The following is a 20481-nucleotide window of genomic DNA, read 5'->3' on the forward strand; positions in this document are numbered from 1 at the left end:
TGGCTATTGCCGGTAACTTTTGAGATAAGATCGCTTTGCCTTCCATGCCATAATACACATCGTTGAACGTAAAACAAGTTGTCGGTAATGTGTGACAGAACAATTTGGCGTAACTGTTTGTCCAATAAAAGTACACTGTGAAAAAAATTCGGTCAATTGTTTTGTTAAATGATTTGTCTGAAGACATGAAATGAAATTGAATAGGCCAACATTTGAGGTACCTCATTTGATGTACTAAACTTCGATCATCACTTAAAGTTGTGTAAAATGTATTTTTTTCTAATCTTTTTATCTTCTTAATGATGGTCACTTATATCTGACCAACTTATTCAGTCTTCTTTTTAAATTTATAGTTTTGTTCAGAAAATGTGATTTTACTGACACCTCATTTGCTTTCCAACTGTCTTCTCTTTGCTAAATGTCTAAATTTAATAACTGATACGAAGGAAACCTTGTAACAGTTAAATATTACACCAATGAAACTTTTACGCGCAGAATAACTAGGCTGTGAAAGATGAACTTTTTGAAACTACATTCCTCTTCCTAACGTTTTCTTTCTAGAAATGTCCTAGATGTGGCACTTAATCTGAAGAAAGCCGTTTCAAAAATCAAATATCACACCATTTGTTAATTTTTGAAGAGAATTAGCTGCATCTTGAAATGCTAAGCTTTTTGCCATGTTTCCCTGATAGTGTCTTCTGTTCTTGAAATTTAGCGATTGTTCGAGACAAGCCTTTTCGACAGTTAAATATCACGCCTACATAATTTTACATGTGGAGAGTACCTAAGCCTCGAAGAGAACTTTTTGGCGTTCTGTCTACTTAGCAACTTGGAGCGGTTCGTGAACTACTTTAGTTTCCCCTAATGAAGTTTTTCTCAATTTCTCTGATTATTTTCAGGCAATTAAACATATTTTTATAATGCTACACACCACGCTCGTCATTTTGATAGTCCACTTCTACATTCCCACTCTTCGTCTGACTATGAGAATTATTGCCAAAATTTTTCCTTGAAATCGCTAAATAATTTTTATTGATTACCCTGATCACTTCCAATTAAATAAACCATGTTTTGCAAAACTAATTTTCACGCCGGTCGATTTAACACACCATTTGCATACTTTACAATGTTCTTTTTTCTATATTAATTCAGACAAAAATCCGTTGTGTAATTCGTAGTAAGATTTGTTCACGCTACGCTCAAACATTTGACGAAAGACATCTGGCATGTCTTCCATAGTAACCTTGTACAAATACAACCTTAACGTTGTTATCGTCTATCATAATCTTCTTGTCTAGTTCGTTACGCGCCTGCAAGGTAACGAAATTGTGCTGTCAATGTTCTTTTGTCTCAATCAGAAACCCTGCTAGATATAATTAGATAACCTTTTAGCACCTACAGTGAACAGAAGATCTGCCTTCAGGGATCCAAAAGGTTTCAGTGGCTGGGGAGCGCGTGGTATTCATGTCTTCACCCCTTCATCAGGTATGATGCTTTTTCAGTGATTCACTCCTGCAACTAACATCTTTATGCCGACGACATCCAACTGTACATAAGTGCAAGCCCCAAAAACATGGCTGGCGCATTAGCGAGTATGAACACAGATCTTTGCTCTGTTTCTCGATGGGCACAGAACCTAGGTCTGAAACTAAACCCCAAGAAATCCCAGGTCATACTTATATCTCATCCAAAGTTAATCAGCCGGTACTTTCGCGAAACAGTCCCTAAAATACTTCTCAATGGTACCCAACTACCATACCAAATAAATGCATAAATAAATAAATAAATAAATAAATATACTAGTAGCCCGTAAAGGCTTCCCTGGTTTTCTAAAGACTGTTGGATCGCCACTGAGCTTTCTGTATGTGTTACGCTCCAATCAACATAACATTTTCCGACGACAGTTGTCAGTCTTAATAATCAACGTAGCATTTTCTTTGTCGGTCGTAAAGACAGTCAGACTCTCGTTACCACCTAGTAAGCGCCACATCCTTCGATCTTCCTGTGTGACATTGTATTTCAGTAACTTAGCTTTCACTGGGATTCGTGTAGTAGTCAGCTTGACGTTCTCCGATGCGTCGTGCGTTAGATGAGCAATGATTGCACTGTGCTGTTCTGCCAACAATAAAATCAGTATTCATCGCGAGAGTGTACATAATGAAGGACCTTTGTTCAGTGCGGAACCAGTGACTTTGCATAGATTTTGGCTGGAAAGATTAAGCTACCAAATTTCCTTTACTGCTTAGCCGTCATCTTTACTTACGCATTGCCAGTTAGCTGACAAGCTCTGAGATAGAAATTACATACGTACAGCTAAATTAATGACGTCGACTAACCAACTATTCGCGTATAACAGTGTGATCTGTCCAGGTGACGCAGTATTTTTAGAATGATAGACATCTTATAAGCAATACACTAATTGATCAGTCATAATCTATCAGAATTGTGATTTCTAAATCCTCGACTTGACATTGCTTATCATTCCTTTCAAGATGAACACTTTCACTTGGTAAACTGTTCCAACTCCAGTGATTATACATAGCAGTTATTTCAGTTTCTATAAACGTATCAAATTTTTATGATCATGCTTAAAATAAATTTCTGCTCACCCTACCTGTTCCATATTTTGGCAGTTAAAGGGAATCTCCGACAAGGACATGACCGATTTCCTCGTCCACGACCCCTCAATCCAAACTTGAGCTCCGTTTGCAATGAACTCATTGATGACGGGTTGATTTTCCCTTTTATTGCTTTTAGATCGTGTCTCTGAGACGATTTTCCCTTATATATGTGGAGCGCAAGATAAAAGTGGCCCGGAAAATATTTACAATGAGACTGAAGCGACATCAAGCCTTGCTGCTGAACATCACAATTTTTATTCGCTACACAACCCCTTTCTTACCTTTTTGGCACTACGTTTTGCCTTTCCTACAAATGTTTTCTACGAATTGTGCTCAGCATAGAAAATGGAAATGAGCGTTTGGCGTCAATGGCCGGGAGGCCCCTTACGGGGCAGGTTCGGCCGCTTCGGTGCAGGTCTTTTTACATTCGACGCCATATTGGTTGACCTGCCCTCCGGATAGGGATGAAATGATGACGAAGACAACACTCCCTGAGCGGAGAAAATCTCCGACCTAGCCAGGAATCCAACCCGGGCCCGTAGGACGGCAATCCGTCACGCTGACCACTCAGCTACCGGGGCGGACAGCATAGAGAATGAACACTTGCTATTTTCTCTTGAACACCATTTTGAGTTGCATTCACTAAATACGTCAGTTCCTCTCACATGTTGAAACGTAATGACAGTGAAGCCTTGGAACAGAGCATTCTGGAGACGCGCATATGTAGGCACATGACAGTAGGACACTGATGCATCACATTACTAATTTCTGTGACTGGCTGTCCTCCTCTTCTTAACAAGGGCCATTTTTGCGTCAGCTTTGTAAATATTTTCCGAGCCAGCATCATTTTTCCAATGGTGTGCGATGGAACTTGACGACCGAATTGACTCAGTGCGCTTCGACTGGAACACTGGTGTGGAAAACTTGGGGCCGGAAGTACTTTTTACATGATGTACCACTGCCAAATAATTTTGCGCAATAAAACGTGGAATCTACACAGAATCAATTGCTCCAGTACAGTATGGTACAGTAGGTAAATGATAGAAACACCCAATGAGACAAATGGAAATGATATTCAAAGACAACAACGTCAATCAACTTATCGCGATTGATAATAGTCTCCTGCCCATAATGAACCGAGGGATATGGTTACCAAGTAATCATCTAACTCAGGTGAAATTTTCAGCGCACAGTTGTGGCGACGAGAGATGCACGCGATTAGGATTTCAGCGCAGGAGTAGAGCACGGGCGCCAGTAGTCCCACGTCCGAGCGCTATGTAAAGGGGAACAGATGGCCGTTTGGACGAACTGCGGTTATTTTGCGTAAGAGCTTCAGTATGCCTCGTAGAAGCCAGTGAGCGCCTTTCGAGCATGTTTCGGGGTTCGACCGAGCGAAAATACTTGTCTATAAGGATTTACGGTCATCACTCGGAGAAACTGGTGGTCGTGTCGGACGGAACCAAGCAACTGTGATGCGCATCTATAATCACTTGATGCAGTAGAGAACGACGGACCGACGAGACTGATTGTGTACCACCTCACTGCACAGCTATACATGGGGACCAGCATACCGTGTGCGTGTCAGTGACGGATCGCTCTGCAACATTACCAACCACATCACAAAATAATCAGTCTGTCTCCGCAAGAAGCAGTGTCCGCGCGTGCCTCTCGAAGACGTTTACAGCAGAGTGGACAGACCGCAAGGTGTCCATTGATGCAGACAGAGACAACCGAATAGAGCGACATTGCTTTTAACTATGAATCTCGCTTCTGCCTGCACCACCACGACGTTCGAATTAGAATCTGGAGATACCGTGGTAAGAGGCTCTTGAAGCCTTGCATTATGCATCGCGGTACAGATGCTGCATCCATTACTATGGTTCGGTGTGGTATTGCATTCCACTCTCGCATATCCCTAGTAAGCACTGCCAGGATCCTAACCTGTCAGCGTTACATCCCGAAGTATTGGAGCCTGTCGTCCTCCCATAACTCCGGAACTTGCCAGGGGAAAACATTGCAACACGATAATGCTCTACCACATAGGGAGCGCAGTGTTCAAAACTTCTTCGTTGCCCGTCGAACTGCACATGTGCCTTGGCGTCCCTATTCTCGTGATGTCTCACGTGTCGGAAACGTCTGCTCGATGATACGGAATGACTGGCCCGGGATTCACCACCCACTGCTACACCACATCACCTTTGGCAGTACGTGGGAGCAGCATGGCTGTTATACCCCAACAACAAATCCAGAGCCTCTTTCATTCACTGTCGGGGCGTGTAGGAGTGGTTAGTGGTTACAGGCAGCAACAGGTAAAACATTAATTAGTAATTTCATCATCATCCGAATTTCACATGAGGCTCTACTTACAATCATGTGATCTTTGCATGACTTGTTACCTCCCAAATCAATTTGGTTGTTATATCTCCAGTTGTTTTTGGTGTTGCATTTTCTAAGTTCGGCAGTGTAGCATATGTGACCAAATAAGAAGCGTGCTTCCATACAGGCCATTGGGTTGGTGAAGAGTACTTGTAGCAGGGAGTTCCATGACTACACAAGCGCGATTGAAAACGGCTGCCGGCCGTAGTGGCCGAGCGGTTCTAGGCGCTTCAGTCCGGAGCCGCGCTGCTGCTGCAGTCGCAGTTTCGAATCCTGCCTCGGGGATGGATGTGTGTGACGTCCTTACGTTACTTATGTTTAAGTAGTTCTTAGTATAAGGGACTGACGACCTCAGGTCTTAAGTCCGATAGTGCACAGAGACTTTTGAAAAAATTTTTGAGAGCGGGTGCGTGTTCGTCGGTGCATGTAGAAGTGCTCAAATACGTCTCCGCAACGCTTCCCAAACGTACCTGATGGCATTTGAAGTACGGCCGAATATCTTCTTGTTCCAAGACCTCCTATGCTTGTGCAGTTGCATGCGGTTGCGCGTTGTGACGCATTAAAATTAAGTTCGGGCCAAATTCAAGCCTGGAAAGACGGACGTAGTGGAGGAGTGCAATGTCATAATAGCGTGGTTGGGTGAGTGTACCGTGCTCAGTGGTTTGGAAGCCAGTATTTCCACGTAACGCTACGCTTTCCTCCCTATAACACGTGGGCCGTCAAAACGGTGGCATATAACAATTTTTCTGTGTGCATTAATTGTTCCCACATCTCTCTTATATCCATCATGAATCGCTGCTCCGTAAGTTTAATTCTTGTCTTTGAATTAAAGTGTCTTTTGTGTTTGCCTCACTTCGTATTTCTATGTTGTTTTCAGTTCTGTGCTCTAGCCGTTCTTCACAAGTATGGCTCAAGTTGCGTCGTGTTCTAACCACGCAGTAGCATACCACATGAACGCTATTTCGTCCTTACGTTTGACGTACCAGTGTACAATCACTGAGTCCCATTGGCGACAGCACAAATATCTGTTTCATCTTAATGTTTTGAATTGTGTGTGATGAATCTCATTAAGATTCTCCAAGCATCTCAGTGTGCCGCGCGGGATTAGCCGAGCGATCTAGGGCGCTGCAGTCGTGGACTGTGCGGCTGATCCCGGCGGAGGTTCGAGTCCTCTTTCGGGCATAAGTGTGTGTGTTTGTCCTTAGGATAATTAGTGTGTAAGCTTAGGGACTGATGATCTTAGCAGTTAAGTCCCATAGGATTTTACACAATCCTCATCATCTCAGCGTACACAAATTTTTCTCCCATGAAATATTATTTCATTCTTGTTCGTTACCTAAGACGTCGCTACCTTGCAAGCATTGCTTCCAGCCAGTAATTACAGGTACAGAAACAGTCAGGATTCCCCCTTACGGCAGCTGTTGTTAAAATTGGCCTCCCTTACGGCAGGAGACAGGACAGAGAGCAGGCAGGCGGCACTCACGGGAGCAGTAGCGCGGCTCGTCGGACTTGTCGCCGCAGTCGGCCGCGCCGTCGCAGAACCTGTCGAGGGCGACGCAGGGGCCGCCGCCGCCGCCGCCGCCGCCGCCGCACGGGAACTCGGACAGCCGGCAGCGCGGCGGGGTCGGCGGTGGAGGGGGCGGCGGGGGCGACACGGCCGCCAGGCCCGCAGACACCAACGCCAGCGTCATCAGCCAGCGGCCTCCTGCTGCCACGCCGCGGTCCCCGCCGGCACTCATGTCTGCGGCCGCGACCTCAGCGCTGCAGCAAACCACAACCGTCACACGGTACTGGTCCAATACTGCACGAAGTAAAGGTCGCGCGTGTAACAGTTAGTCGAACTACAAGGCAGGTGCAACTGTAAATACTTTTTCAGCATGCAGTACCTTATAAAAACTAGGTCAGAGTCGGATTACATTTATACGAGAGGTATTCCATATTGATTTACTCTATTTTTTCCCGTCATTCACGGTGCACCCGTTGAATCATCGTTACAGTTGTACGTACGTAGTACTTAAGTCCGACAGTAGGTTTTGTTGTTATTGTCTTCAGTCCTGAGACTGGTTTGATGCAGCTCTCCATGCTACACTATCCTGTGCAAGCTTCTTCATCTCCCAGTACCTACTGCAACCTACATCCTTCTGAATCTGCTTAGTGTATTCATCTCTTGGTCTCTCTCTACGATTTTTACCCTCCACGCTGCCCTCCAATACTAAATTGGTGATCCCTTGATGCCTCAGAGCATGTCCTACCAACCGATCCCTTCTTCTGGTCAAGTTGTGCCACAAACGTCTCTTCTCCCCAATCCTATTCAATACTTTCTCATTAGTTATGTGATCTACCTATCTAATCTTCAGTATTCTTCTGTAGCACCACATTTCGAAAGCTTCTATTCTCTTCTTGTCCAAACTATTTATCGTCCATGTATCACTTCCATACATAGCTACACTCCATTCTAATACTTTCTGAAATGACTTCCTGACACTTAAATCTATACTCGATGTTAACAAATTTCTCTTCTTCAGAAACGCATTCATTGCCATTGCCAGTCTACACTTTATATCCTCTCTACTTTGAGCATCATCAGTTATTTTACTCCCCAAATAGCAAAACTCTTTTACTGCTTTAAGTGTCTCATTTACTAATCTAATTCCCTCAGCATCACCCGACTTAATTCGACTACATTCCATTATCCTCGTTTTACTTTTGTTGATGTTCATCTGTTATCCTCCTTTCAACACACTGTCTCTTCCAAGTCCTTTGCTGTCTCTGACAGAATTACAATGTCATTGGCGAACCTCAAAGTTTTTGTTTCTTCTCCATGAATTTCAATACCTACTCCAAATTTTTCTTTTGTTTCCTTTACTGCTTGCTCAATATACAAATTGAATAACATCGGAGAGAGGCTACAACCCTGTCTTACTGCCTTACCAACCACTGTAGAGTAACTAGGAGTGTAAACCCTAAAATCTAAACACCGACGGAGAAGCCATGAATCTCCAGCAGTACCGACCAGGCGCCGTGTCATCTACAGCTCACAGGCGTCACAGGATGCGTATATGGAGAGGTATGTGGTCAGCACGCCGCTCTCCGGCCCGTATGTCACTTTACGAGACCGGAGCCGCTACTTCTCATTCAAGTACCTCCAAATTTTAAAAGAAGTGCCGGGTGCATTACAGGGGATTGGGAATGGCAGGGCCTGCTCTTTCACCACATAACGTGGATTTTGCTCACAATTGCCCTATTAGTGTGACTTTCCCCGACTGGGGGTCGAATTTAATACAGAAATGTCGGCACATCAGAAAGAATTAAGGCCTGACTCAAGGATCGTCTATCCCACTGCATAAAAAATACCCACCACGATCAAACAATAACTACTCATTCGGTTTACAATCAATTTTATCATCTTAAGAGGAGCATTTTCAGTAGGGGCCTTGCAATGCCAGCATTTCCTTGATATCACTATAAACGGGTTCAACACTTTTCATTGAAAGTCGAATTAAAAGCAGCACAATTTATTAGAAATTGAGATTACACCTGCACGACTCCTCACGACTTCTAACCGCCTACCGGCCGTTGCTCCAGCGGAGCCGGGCCTTGTGTGGGCGGGAATTGGCGCATTTTTCGCCGGCCAATCCGGGGTGGGGGTACGGATCTGTCGCCAAACTAGCTGCCGTTCAAGCAGACATTCCTGACTTGGCGGAATAACTCGTGATTGTATAGATTTCAGTCAGGGAGTCGTCGGAGACGCCTCTTTACACAGCCAAATGTGCAGGAGAAACGAACTCAACAAATATGAAATTGATGTAGTAGCACTACGAGCAACAAGACACCGTGGAATACGAAGACACTAAATAGATAAACAAATGTCGTACTATAGTAGACCGGGAAACAGAAATTTCCAAAATCAAATAGGTTTCATAGTCAGTGAAAGAATAGCAGGAAAAGTAATTTGTATTCAACCTATTGGTGACAAAGTAACTGCTCTTAGACGAAGAGGTAGCGTGACTAATGTAACAATGGTTACGTTAATGCCTCAATTGTGGTAGCGGAGTATAAAAAGATGATTCTATTAAATACTTGGAGGTAACTGGTAAGACACCAGGTCACGATCTAAAAGTATGGAACTTTCTAAATAATATATTGAGGTTCATTTAAATCAAGAAGATGGAAGTACATAAATGGAGGAACAGTGAATATATCAGAACGTAGACCAGTCAGTTGCACCACCGACAATGAAAGAGGCTTTGACTCAAACAAAATACTAAGAAACAACCAAACTCCAGGGACTTATGGAATAGCAGTTAAACTATTTAAAAAGGGAAGAGACGCAGCCATAATATAAATTCGCAAAATCTTGATTAACATTTAGAACGGAGAAAGAGTGGAAAGAAGCGAGTATGATACAGTCCACCAAAAGGGCAACAAACCAGAACGCAGAAATTATGGGGGTATTTCATTAACTAGCACAGTCTACAACGACACGGTATAGGTTCTCCAAAGACATTAGAAACATACCGAAAAGAGGTAATAGATAAGACATAGCAAAATTTATGAAGAATCGACTGACAACCGATCAGATATTTGTACTAAAAGAAGCCGTATCAAAATACAGGAAATACAACAGCGTAATCCTAATATTGTTCGTTGATTGTATGAAAACCCACTGTGGTATAGAAAAGGAAAGTTGGGGGAGATAGTGAAAAAGGTTCCATTAGCAATGCTACACTGTGAAGCCCAATAACGATAGTGAAAACGGAAGGAATATTCTATGGCTTTTGACGTAGAAACACGAGTCAGGCAACGACATAGCATAAAAGCATTCTTGTTCAACGTAATAATATAGGAAGCACTAGATGCAGCAAGCAATACAGAAGAGGAAATTAGGCCATAAATAAAAATTAATATACTTTCCTTTTGCAGATGATGCGCCATTAATCGCTGAAAATGTAGATGACCTGAAAATACTGGCAAGAACACTAATTAAAAAGCAATGGATATTGCACTACAGGTCAATGGCAACAAAACATAATTGAGGACTATAAGAAGAAATTAAAAGACAAATAGGCTGATTAAGCTGAAGACTGATAAACACACATCTGAGAAACAAATATCACAAATCAAAAAAGTTTTGCATCACCTCGGTTCCCAGAACTGTACGGTCATCGGCTCTTTTAATGATAGAAAGACATCTCGTGCAAAGAGGCTGAAAGCAACAATGTGGGTTGGGTTTGAACAACGCCTCAAGCTGGTTGGATTGGTAAGACACATACGGGTGCGCCACTAGCCCAAAGCAAATGTACATTAAGCGTGTTTTATTCAGGAAACCATTAAAAATAGAGAATACGTTCACATGAAATTCTTTTTTCGTATGAACGATCCTGTCTTATCCTTGAATACTGATCATTCCTCATGGGACACCTTATCTATCCCCTAAATTTCTGCAAGAACATCTTGCTCGTTATACGCGTACCTTCTTCTGACCTCCATGTTCTTTCTTCTTCACCATTCTCCACTCTCACAAGCTGATCAAAACATCTTGCACAGAATCTTACTAAATAAAACTTTATCTTTCGATATTCTTATCTGTTCTCCATATTTCAGCCCAAACACTGCTCACAGTTTAGTTTATCCATATTTTGGTTCCTCTTGAAAGAAGTTGGTATGATGGCAATTTGTTGAGTGAACATGACGCTCTGGATGCCAATTTGATACTCGCTTCTACACACATCAAAAAAAGTTTTTGATCACCTCGGTTCAGAGAGTTCCGGAACCTGTACAGAAAACTGGAATATAGAACAATATAGACATCATTTCATCCCTTTTTATTCCTCATGAAAACCACACATTGCATGTTGTATCACCATACAGCGAGACTTTCAGAGGTGGTTGTCCTCATTGCTGTACACACCGGTACCTCTAACAGCCAGTATCATGTCTTCTTCCATTGATGCATGCCTGTATTCGTCGTGGAATACTATCCACAAGTTCATCAAGGCACTGTTGGTCAGATTGTCCCACTCCTCAACTGCGATTAGGCGTAGATCCCACGGAGTGGTTGTTGGGTCCAGGTCGTCCATAAACAGCCCTTTTCACTCTATCCCAGGCATGTTCGATGGGGTTCGTGTCTGGAGAACATGCTGTGCTCTCTAGTCGAGCGACATAGTTATCCTGAAGGAAGTCATTCACAAGATGAGCACCATGGGGGAACAATATGCTGCCGATATGGTGGCACTCTCGGTCGTAGGATAGCATTCACGTATCGACCTCGGCGAGGACCAGTGGCGTACGTCGGCCCTACTTCATGCCACCCCAAAACAGCAGGGTACCTCCACCATGCTGTACTCGCTGGAAAGTGTGTGTAAGGCGTACAGCCTGACCGGGTTGCCTACAAAAACGATGTTTGGTTGAAGGCATATGCGACACTCATCGGTGAAGAGAACGTGATGCGAATCCTGAGTTGTCCATTCGGCACGTTGTTGTACCCATCTGTACCGCGCTGCATGGTGTCGTGGTAGCAAAGAGGGATCTCGCCACGGACGTCGGGAGTGAAATTGCGCATCATGCAGCCTATTGCGCACAGTTTGAGTCGTAACACGACGTCCTGTGCCTGCATAAAAAGCATTGTTCAACAAGGTGGCGTTTCTGTCAGGGTTCGTCCGAGACATAAACTGTAGGTAGCGGTCATCCACTTCAGAAGTAGCCCTACGGCTGCCGGAGCGAGGCATGTCATCAACAGTTCCTTTGTCTCTGTACCTCCTCCATGTCCGAGCAACATCGCTTTGTTTCACTCCGAGACGGCTGGACACTTCCCTTTTGAGAGCCTTTCCTGGATAAAAAAACTGCGGACGCCATCGAACCGCGGTATTGACCGTCTGCGCATGGTTGAACTACCGACCTCACGAGCCGTGTACCTCCTTCCTGGTGGAATCACTAGAACTCATCAGCTGTCGGACCCACTCCGTCTAATAGTTGCTACTCATGCGTGGTTGTTTACATCTTTGGGCGGGTTTAGTAACATCTCTGAACAGTCAAAGGGACTGTGTCCTTGAAACAATATCCACAGTCAACGTCTGCCTTCATGAGTTCTGGGAACCGGGGTGATACAAAACCTTTTTCGATGTGTGTATTTTGTTTCTCGTCATGGAAAAGCGCGAGGGACTGAGACTGTGTGAGAGAGAATCAACGATGAACTGTGTGTGTACATGCGTTGTCTAAAGTGAGACAAATCTACACTGATCAAGAACATGCAGATGTGGTGAACGTTCTGTTTTTCTGCCGTGGAAGTAGCACTGATGATGTCGAAGAACACAGTCGGTGCTTTCGGCAAGGCGAATTCCTGATCGTAGAGTGTTTGCCAGAGTTTCCAGTACGCTGCGTGAAACAGATATTTTTCAACTGGTACTTGGAGAAAGCGTGCTATGATGATTACTAGGTGTTGTATATGGGTGACTGAGCGAAACTGACAATGTACTGAACACTACAGAAAATAAATATGAATGTACATTAAATATGTACTGTCTCGGGAACCTTTCGGAATAGGGATGTAAGTCCATATGGATTTTTTTGCTTCAGATTATGGTTTCTGCCGTATCCCTGAATGATGACCATTAACGATGGGATACGACGCATAAAAGAGGAGGGATCATCATCGGGAGAAGTGTCAGAAAAATAAAGAGAAGGATGAATGGAGACTGAAAATATGATGCGGGAACCAGATGGCCATAGATCTGCAGATTCTTGGGGTAAGAGAAGAAATTTCCAAGGACAGAACGCCATGGAGGAGGGCTGAACCCTACTGCCGTTTGTGAGGAATTGTACTGAAGATTCATTGTCTCCAAATCCATTAATCTCTGTCTACGAATTACTCTGTATCTTCTGATTATAAAGCGCTCAACTCTGTGTAGCTACGTCTCCAATACAGCTCCTGTGTTTACCTAATGTCTGCCTGCGTAATCCTTTGGGACTGTGCCTATTACTTTTGTTGGGACGTGCGTTCAAGTTTAAGATTCTACTTTAGAAACAGACATACGGCGACGATTCTAAGAGGTCCTGATGCAGGTGGCGAGATCACGTGTAGCTTCCGTCTATGACTTCTGTAGTAGACACCCTCATGCGCACGAGACCGCTGACAGGGGGTCACTCAAGAGGCTGGACGGTGTGTTTAAGGATTGTGTCGCTTGTGACGTAGCACTTCCGCTGAAAATCTTTTACGTACGGCACCCAACGCACTGGAGTTTTTGAAGTAAGCTTTGTCTTAATGCAAATCTTTCGTCCCTCATTTAAGTGTGTATGGGGCGCTAATCTTAATGGTTAATTCCTTGGAAGCATCAATTACTTAAATGCCGTTTGCCAGATGCTCAATTTCGTCCCAAGATACGGACACATGCTACATCGGCCTACTCTCTTCCTTTAGCTAAGACAATTGAATTTCATAGGTGAATATTTTTTAAATAAATATATTCTCGACAGAATGAAATCTGCATTGAGCAACACTTGCGGGATTTACCAACATTCGTTGCAATTCTAATCCGTATGCATTATTTCCATCTCCTAACGCCACTTTATTTTTGAGTCATGGTGTCGTACATATTTATGCGAGGGCGTTCGTGTGTGCGTGTGCGTGTGTGTGTGTGTGTGTGTGTGTGTGTGTGTGTGTGTGTGTGTGTGTGCGGATAGAGAGCAACTCTTTGCGTGGGAGGCGATTCGTTTGCATGAGCGACCGTATTCTGTCATCCGTATTGACGCGCACGACCTGGAAAAAACGACAGTAACGACAGTTGTACGAGTTAATTAAAAACTGTGAGTTGGACGCCATCCCGCATTTACAGGGAAGTACTTGAGTGGCTGGCGAGTGCCTCCCATAGATGCCAATGTGCGGATGTTGTTAATACAATTTAGTGTGCAACTCATTTTTGTACTCTGCTTAGATGTATTTAAAAATGTTGAAAAACTGCAGCTGACCTCTTCAGTAGAAAAGAAAGTTCATTCTTATCAACTTTGAAGTAGGCGAGAGCTTTCCTCTCCCTTTCAGTCAACAACTACTCTTTTTTTAATTTATCGGCTTTCGGGGCGTTCCCATACAGCCATCTTAACATTAGAATGTCGGTTATTACGATACGAACATGAGAATAACACAGCACTCATTCTCCAAGCGCAGAAAATCACCGACCCGGCCGGGATTAGAGTCCGCGAGCCTTAGGTTAGCCATCCGTCTCGCTGGCTGCGTGGTTACCGAGGTGGACACCCAACGTCCTCGCTGCAGTGGGAACACCGATTCCCGTCAGGTCTTCGAAGGTAAGTGCTGTCTGGTCTGACCAGCACTTGGATGGGTGACCATCCGGATCTGCCGAGTGTTGTTGGCAAGTGAATTGCACTCATCTCTTGTGAGAAGAGCTGAGGAATTACTTGAGAAGGAACCAGCGGTCCTGGTCACAAAAACTGACGAACAGCCGGGAGAGCGGTGTGCTAACTACATGGTCCTCAATGTCCGTATCTAGTGACACCTATCGACTGAGGACGCGAAGGAAATTCGTCGGTACCCTTAGGGCTTCCGAGTCCTGATCGGACGGAGTTTCCCCTCCATTTCGCTGCTTTCTTCCCAAAAAAGAAGAGACGCAAACTAAATGCACTGCCAGAAGAATTTAGTACCTCGTTTTAGACGTTTCCCATTCAATAAGGATTTATTGTAGCAGCGCTTATGGGGTACATTAACTGATTACATTTACATGTCAGTAGCACAAGCATTTCTTTAGTACGAGTATCGATCGATGCCGAAACACCCATAATAGTATTCAATGCAGAGGCTGACTCTGGAATCCAGTCGATCACAGAGATGGCAAGTACTGTCGTGCTACACTTTATACCTCGCTTTCTCATTTTGTTCACGTAGTTCTGCAAGAGTTGTAGGTCGACGAATTGCATGAGTCACTTCTCGTCCTATCGTATGCCAAAAGTACTCGGCTGGAGACAAGTTCGGAGATGATACTGGCCAGGGAAGTTGCTTCACGTTTTGTAGAGCGCGTTGAGTGTCATGGGCAGTGTGTAGGTGAGCATTATCCTATTGGGACATCACGTTCATGTAGATAGAATAGAACACTCTGCACATACCGGGCGCTGGTTAGTGTCCCCCTGCATAAATACCATAGGTGAATGAAAATTGTAGCTTATCGCACCCTAGACCATACGTTCTGGGCTCACTTACATCTACATGGATACTCCGCACATCATATTTAAGTGCTTGGCATAGGGTTCATCGAACCATCTTCGCCGGCCGGGGTGGCCGAGCGTTTCTAGCCGCTACCGCCTGGAGCCGCGCGACCGCTACGGTCGCAGGTTCGAGTCCTGCCTCGGGCATGGATGTGTGTGATGTCCTCAGGTTAGTTAGGTTTAAGTAGTTCTAAGTTCTAGTGGACTGATAACCTCGGAAGTTAAGTCCTATAGTGCTCAGAGTCATTTGAAACATTTTTGAACCCTCTTCACAATTTTCTATTATGCCTATCTCGTATAGCGCGCGGAAAGAACGAACACCTATATCCTTCAGTACGAGCTCTGATTTCCCTTGTTTTATCGTGGTGATCCCTTCTCCCTATGTAGGTCGGTATGAACAAAATATTTTCGCATTGAGAGGAGAAAGTTTGGAATTTCGTGAGAAGATTCCGTCGCCACAAAAAACATCTTTCTTTTAATGATATCCAGCCCAAATTCTGTATCATTTCAGTAACATTCTCTCCAATATTTCGCGATAGTACAAAACGTGCTGCCCTTCTTTGAACTTTTTAGATGTACTCCGTCAATCTTATCTGGTAAGGATATCATACCGCGCAGCATTATTCTAAAAGAGGACGGACAGCCGTAGTGTAGGCAGTCTCCTTAGTAGATCTGTTACATTTTCTGAATGTCCTGCCAGCAAAACGCAGTCTTTGGTTAGTCTGCCCCACAACATTTTCCATGTGTTCCTTCCAATTTAATTTGGAAGCCAGTGTGCCTTGGACGAATTCACTCCATGAGACAGCTCTCACAGGTCTACGTTGTATGCACAAACGAGCATCACTTGCGAGCAGCGAGAATCTGCTTTCACCACTGAAAACCATAGCAAGCCATTCCAAACGACTCTATGAGGGACAGTCGTGCAGTGGCTGTCGATGCTGTGGCGTGAGTGGAAGACAGTCTAGGTGTGCGCGTGCCCGTAGTCCCACTAATAATAACCATTTTCAGCAGTTTATGTTGACTCGTCTGGGCTCAAAGACCTTCTTTGCTGCGGTTGCTGTACAATCTGCCACTGATGTCCTTACAATACGACTATTCTGAGGAGCGTCTGTGCTGCACGGACGTCCAGAGCCTCGTCTATGCGTGTGAGAATGTTCTCACGACCACCAATATAAGCATCGTCGTACAACTGATGAAGTACGTCCAGTTCGTGAGGCAATGCTTCGAAAGGACCATCTCGTCACTCGGAAGTTCACAATGTGACCCTTTCCAGACTCGCTCAGTTGGCACGAGTGCCTCTCCATGGCATGGTTGGCTGCTTGGTTGACAGGTTTTCATCACATTGAGACTTCTCGTTGCGACTGTTTCTATTAAACGGTAGAAATAGGTGGTGCTGTGAGAGCTATGCCACTACGTTGTCTGTTGGAGGACGACGTTGAAACCATTTTCAGTGAATCTACTATTTCCCATGTGGCATATGCCATCAACGAATCAAAATCGACTTCGTCTCTCCATGTGTACCAGTTTTCAGGCACTCTCGTATATTAGTTACAGCTCTAATCTTGCTACTGAACTATGACTTTTAATTATAATATGTAAACAGGCTTTGACAGAGCCCTATCAGTAACACATTCTTACTAACCTCAATATTTATTTCAGTATCGCAGCATGTTTTCAGGTATGATCTCATCACCAGGCAAATGCTGCAGTGAATTTTTTTTTAAGATGAATACACATTGATCCTAATGTACAAGTTTCCTGGCTTCGTATGTGATGAGGCCTGCCCTCGGAGAAGAATAACTCAGTTGAAAGAACCTTTACTCCTTTTGCTAGTCTACTGCAAACACAAAAGCTCTCAGTCTCTTAGTGAGAAATGGCTTTCTTCTTGTGATATATTCTACTTCTTCCACCACTGCGGCTCTCTGTATACACCCTCTCATATTTCCCATATTCCGTAACTGCTTCAGAATGACCTTGGTGAACCTTGGAACCAATCGTCGAAGATTAAAGAATCCTCTTACAACTAAAGCTGTTTAGCTCCTTAATGTCCTCGGTATTTAGCTATGAGCGTGAGTTTCTTTGCAAATTAACGTTGTACCGAGACCACCTTTAGTAACTGAAACCATCAATTTTTTGCTGGGAAACAACCTGCATAAATAGTGAATGGTAATGAATGGGATTTTAAATAATTGGTCTCATACAAATGCACTCGTTCTGCAAAAGACGAACAACTTGTCTCCAGTGTTGATCATAATGGATCGGTACTATTCCATTAAAGCATCAATGGAGTTCTTCAAGCTTATCAAACATATCATGGAAATTTTCGTTCACCGTCTTGTTGGGAGAAGTTGGACTCCCCGTCTGGATTAAAGAATCTTAATAATTACTTTTCTATTCAGAGTGATCTTAGCATGCAGTTCACATCAAGATATGACATACCAAGATGCTAGGAAGCCTACAACTCGCTTTTGTTAACGATTCTCAGCTTCCCCTAGTATTCTCCCCGAGTGAACACCGTTTTGGCACGGAACAACGAAGATGTTAAGTTGGTCTGGTGTTTTTACCTATGAAGCTTATTATATACAGTCACATCACTGACAAGACATTGGGCCATTAGTTTTCAATCTTATTGGGTCAACGGCCCCCTTGACCTGAATATAAAAACCTGCTACTCGTTTTGCATATACGTTTTTTTCTTTTGGCATGTCTTTTAACTTGAGGGAAAAGTATTCTCATAGTCCGTTTGCCAGACTACCGTAGTTTGACTCCAAACGTCATTTCACTTTATTCGGAAGCCTGCTTTGAGCAGCTAGGACTTCGAAGACACTGTGGTTGTTCTCCATGCCCAACAGCAATACGCGTGTAATCGAAATCCAGTTAACTGTTTTCATTCTTCCTGTATTTTCATCTGTTCACGTCTTTGTAGCTGTGCGTTATGTTGGAAATATTATGTTATGTACACATATTTGTAGATTAGTCCAAGCTGACAGAGGAACACATATCACAGAACACTGACAAAAATTAAGACCGATGTGCATTCGATAAAAATATCCTTCAACCAAATGGCTACCGTATAAACACAAATAATTCACGTAATAGGAAGCGACTGCCATCTTCTACGCTACCAGTTACTTGCCGGTGGGTTATAAACAACTTCCAGCTTACAAGCTGTTCGTTCAGTCAGCAAGCAAATAAACCAAATTATTATTATTTACAACCCGCTGCGACGCTCTTATCGCGACGGCGCGATACTCCTGGGGTCCGCGACGTACGCTTTGAAAATCTCTTCTTTAGGCAATACCAAAATCGGCGTTTTGCTTTTGATCACAGACGAATGTTATGCTCATCTGGTACTACTGTATTAGCGTTTTTCTAGTCACTTTAATTACCTTCGTTATTTCGCTCCTAAGTTCTGCACGCTCTTCTAAAGGTAATATGGCAGCGTTGAATACATTTATCAGTTACGTAGAGGGCGAATCAACTACACGAGCACCAACCTCTTTGCAACTCCCTTAGAGACACTGTCCGTGGCCGAAAGGATTTCCAAAGATGAAATTCCTGGTTCATTACTAAGATATGAAATGGCACCAGTTGGACAGGGATAAGTGGTGTGTGTGTGTGTGTGTGTGTAGTCGTTAGCGTAAGTTAAAGTTGGATTAAGTTGTGTCTAAGCGTGGGGACCGATGACCTCAGCAGTTTGATCCCATAAGACCTTACCACAAAGTAAAAAAAATTATAGATCAGAGATTTTGTCAGTCTGTAACAGAAACGCTGTTGGTTGATGCAATAAACAGAACATTTCTATGCGTACAAAAGGGGAACACGCTGCCTGTGGACCTTGAACTGAAATTTTCAGACGAGAAATAGTTACAAATGATCTCTTATCAGCGCACGATGATGAATGTAATCCACAAAAATTGTTTAAAGTCTGTCCAGCAGAGCTCAAAACTAGAATCACTTGCCGACCACACCACCGCTGATTCAGTCAGTTTACTGAAACATACATCGTTCTTAGAGGCGCATGTAAAAGTAGTACAAACTCGTAGCAACGTAGGTCATAGAAGTTCTCCGCATGTTTCCGGCACTACTTACTGTGTTATGTACGGGCGCTGAAGACCTTGCTGTCGTGCGCCCAAAACCCCTCTACTACCACTAGTACTGTGTTGTGTACATCTAGTGTCTGCCCATCAAGATGATCACATTTTCGTAATCAGTATCAGCCCGGAAATGTTTAAAGTGAGTTACCGTTTAATTCCGGTGAGCCAAAGCCTCGCTCGGTTTCACAGATATTTTTGAAAAGTAGAGAAGTACCTTAAGTAAGTAGCTTACTTTGTATGCTAAAGTCTGTTATTCATAACAGAAATAAAAATATGTTTTCGATAATTACATATAAAATTCTGACTAAATTAATTCTAAGATGCAGTGATGTTTATATCTTGTGCCATAGAAAAAATGCAAACAATATTGTACCTTCAAAAATCCTAAGGCCACTTAGCTGTCACGGCTCCCTGAACTTCGCGCGAGCTTAAAATGCGTTATAACGGATACAGAATAATTCCAGCATTTCATGAGCAGTGAGAAACTTCGTCCTTATCCATAGGTCATATCCACATAACCACCTTCGTCAGTTATGATTTCCAGCTATTTTAACCGTTTCAGACCTGGACAACGACTTTATTTGACATCTGTCGCATTTAGCTTCGTGCTTCTCGCTGTCCTGTCTCGCTGGAATGGTGCATTAGATCCGAAAACACAGAAGATGGTGGTTCAATTGGAAAGTCCTTCATATAAGTCGTATTTATGTACTGGTAATTGTAATATCCCCAAAAATATGGTGCTGGAACAAATATTTTGAAGAAGATCCACCTGCAAATACTGAGTTCATGATAAGAGACATGAGAAGAGGATACATAATGACTTAGATAAAACTTCTATTTGGTGTGATGAATGACACTAGCTCTAAACGTAGAAAAACGTAAGTTAATGGAGATGTGTAGGAAAAACAAACCCATGATGTTCGGATATGGTGTTGGTAGTGTGCTCCTAGAAACAGTTATGTCGATTAAATAACTAGGCGTAACGTTGTAAAGCAATATGAAATTTAAATGCGAACATTTTAGGTTAGTCTGTGTGACTGTTATTGAAATTAAATGAAGCAACAAGTTTACAGTTACCAGTCACCGTTTCTATTATTTCCATGACGCGTTTCGAAGGTTTAAATCTCCATCATCGGATGGATTAACATTAGCTAGTATGACATCTGTGTGTGTGTGTG

General features: G+C 43.4%; 1 protein-coding gene across 1 annotated transcript in view; it reads right to left on the reverse strand.

The window, feature by feature from the left end:
- LOC126351083 (uncharacterized) overlaps window positions 1–20481 on the reverse strand; it is a 250191-nt gene that overhangs the window by 84188 nt on the left and 145522 nt on the right. Inside the window, exon 2 of the mRNA XM_050002573.1 lies at window positions 6481–6758. Coding sequence (XP_049858530.1) covers window positions 6481–6736 — 256 coding nt within the window. The 5' untranslated portion in view covers window positions 6737–6758. The remainder of the gene's footprint in view (window positions 1–6480; window positions 6759–20481) is intronic.

Source organism: Schistocerca gregaria, chromosome 1, assembly GCF_023897955.1.
Source record: "Schistocerca gregaria isolate iqSchGreg1 chromosome 1, iqSchGreg1.2, whole genome shotgun sequence".
Taxonomy (NCBI): Eukaryota; Metazoa; Arthropoda; class Insecta; order Orthoptera; family Acrididae; genus Schistocerca; species Schistocerca gregaria.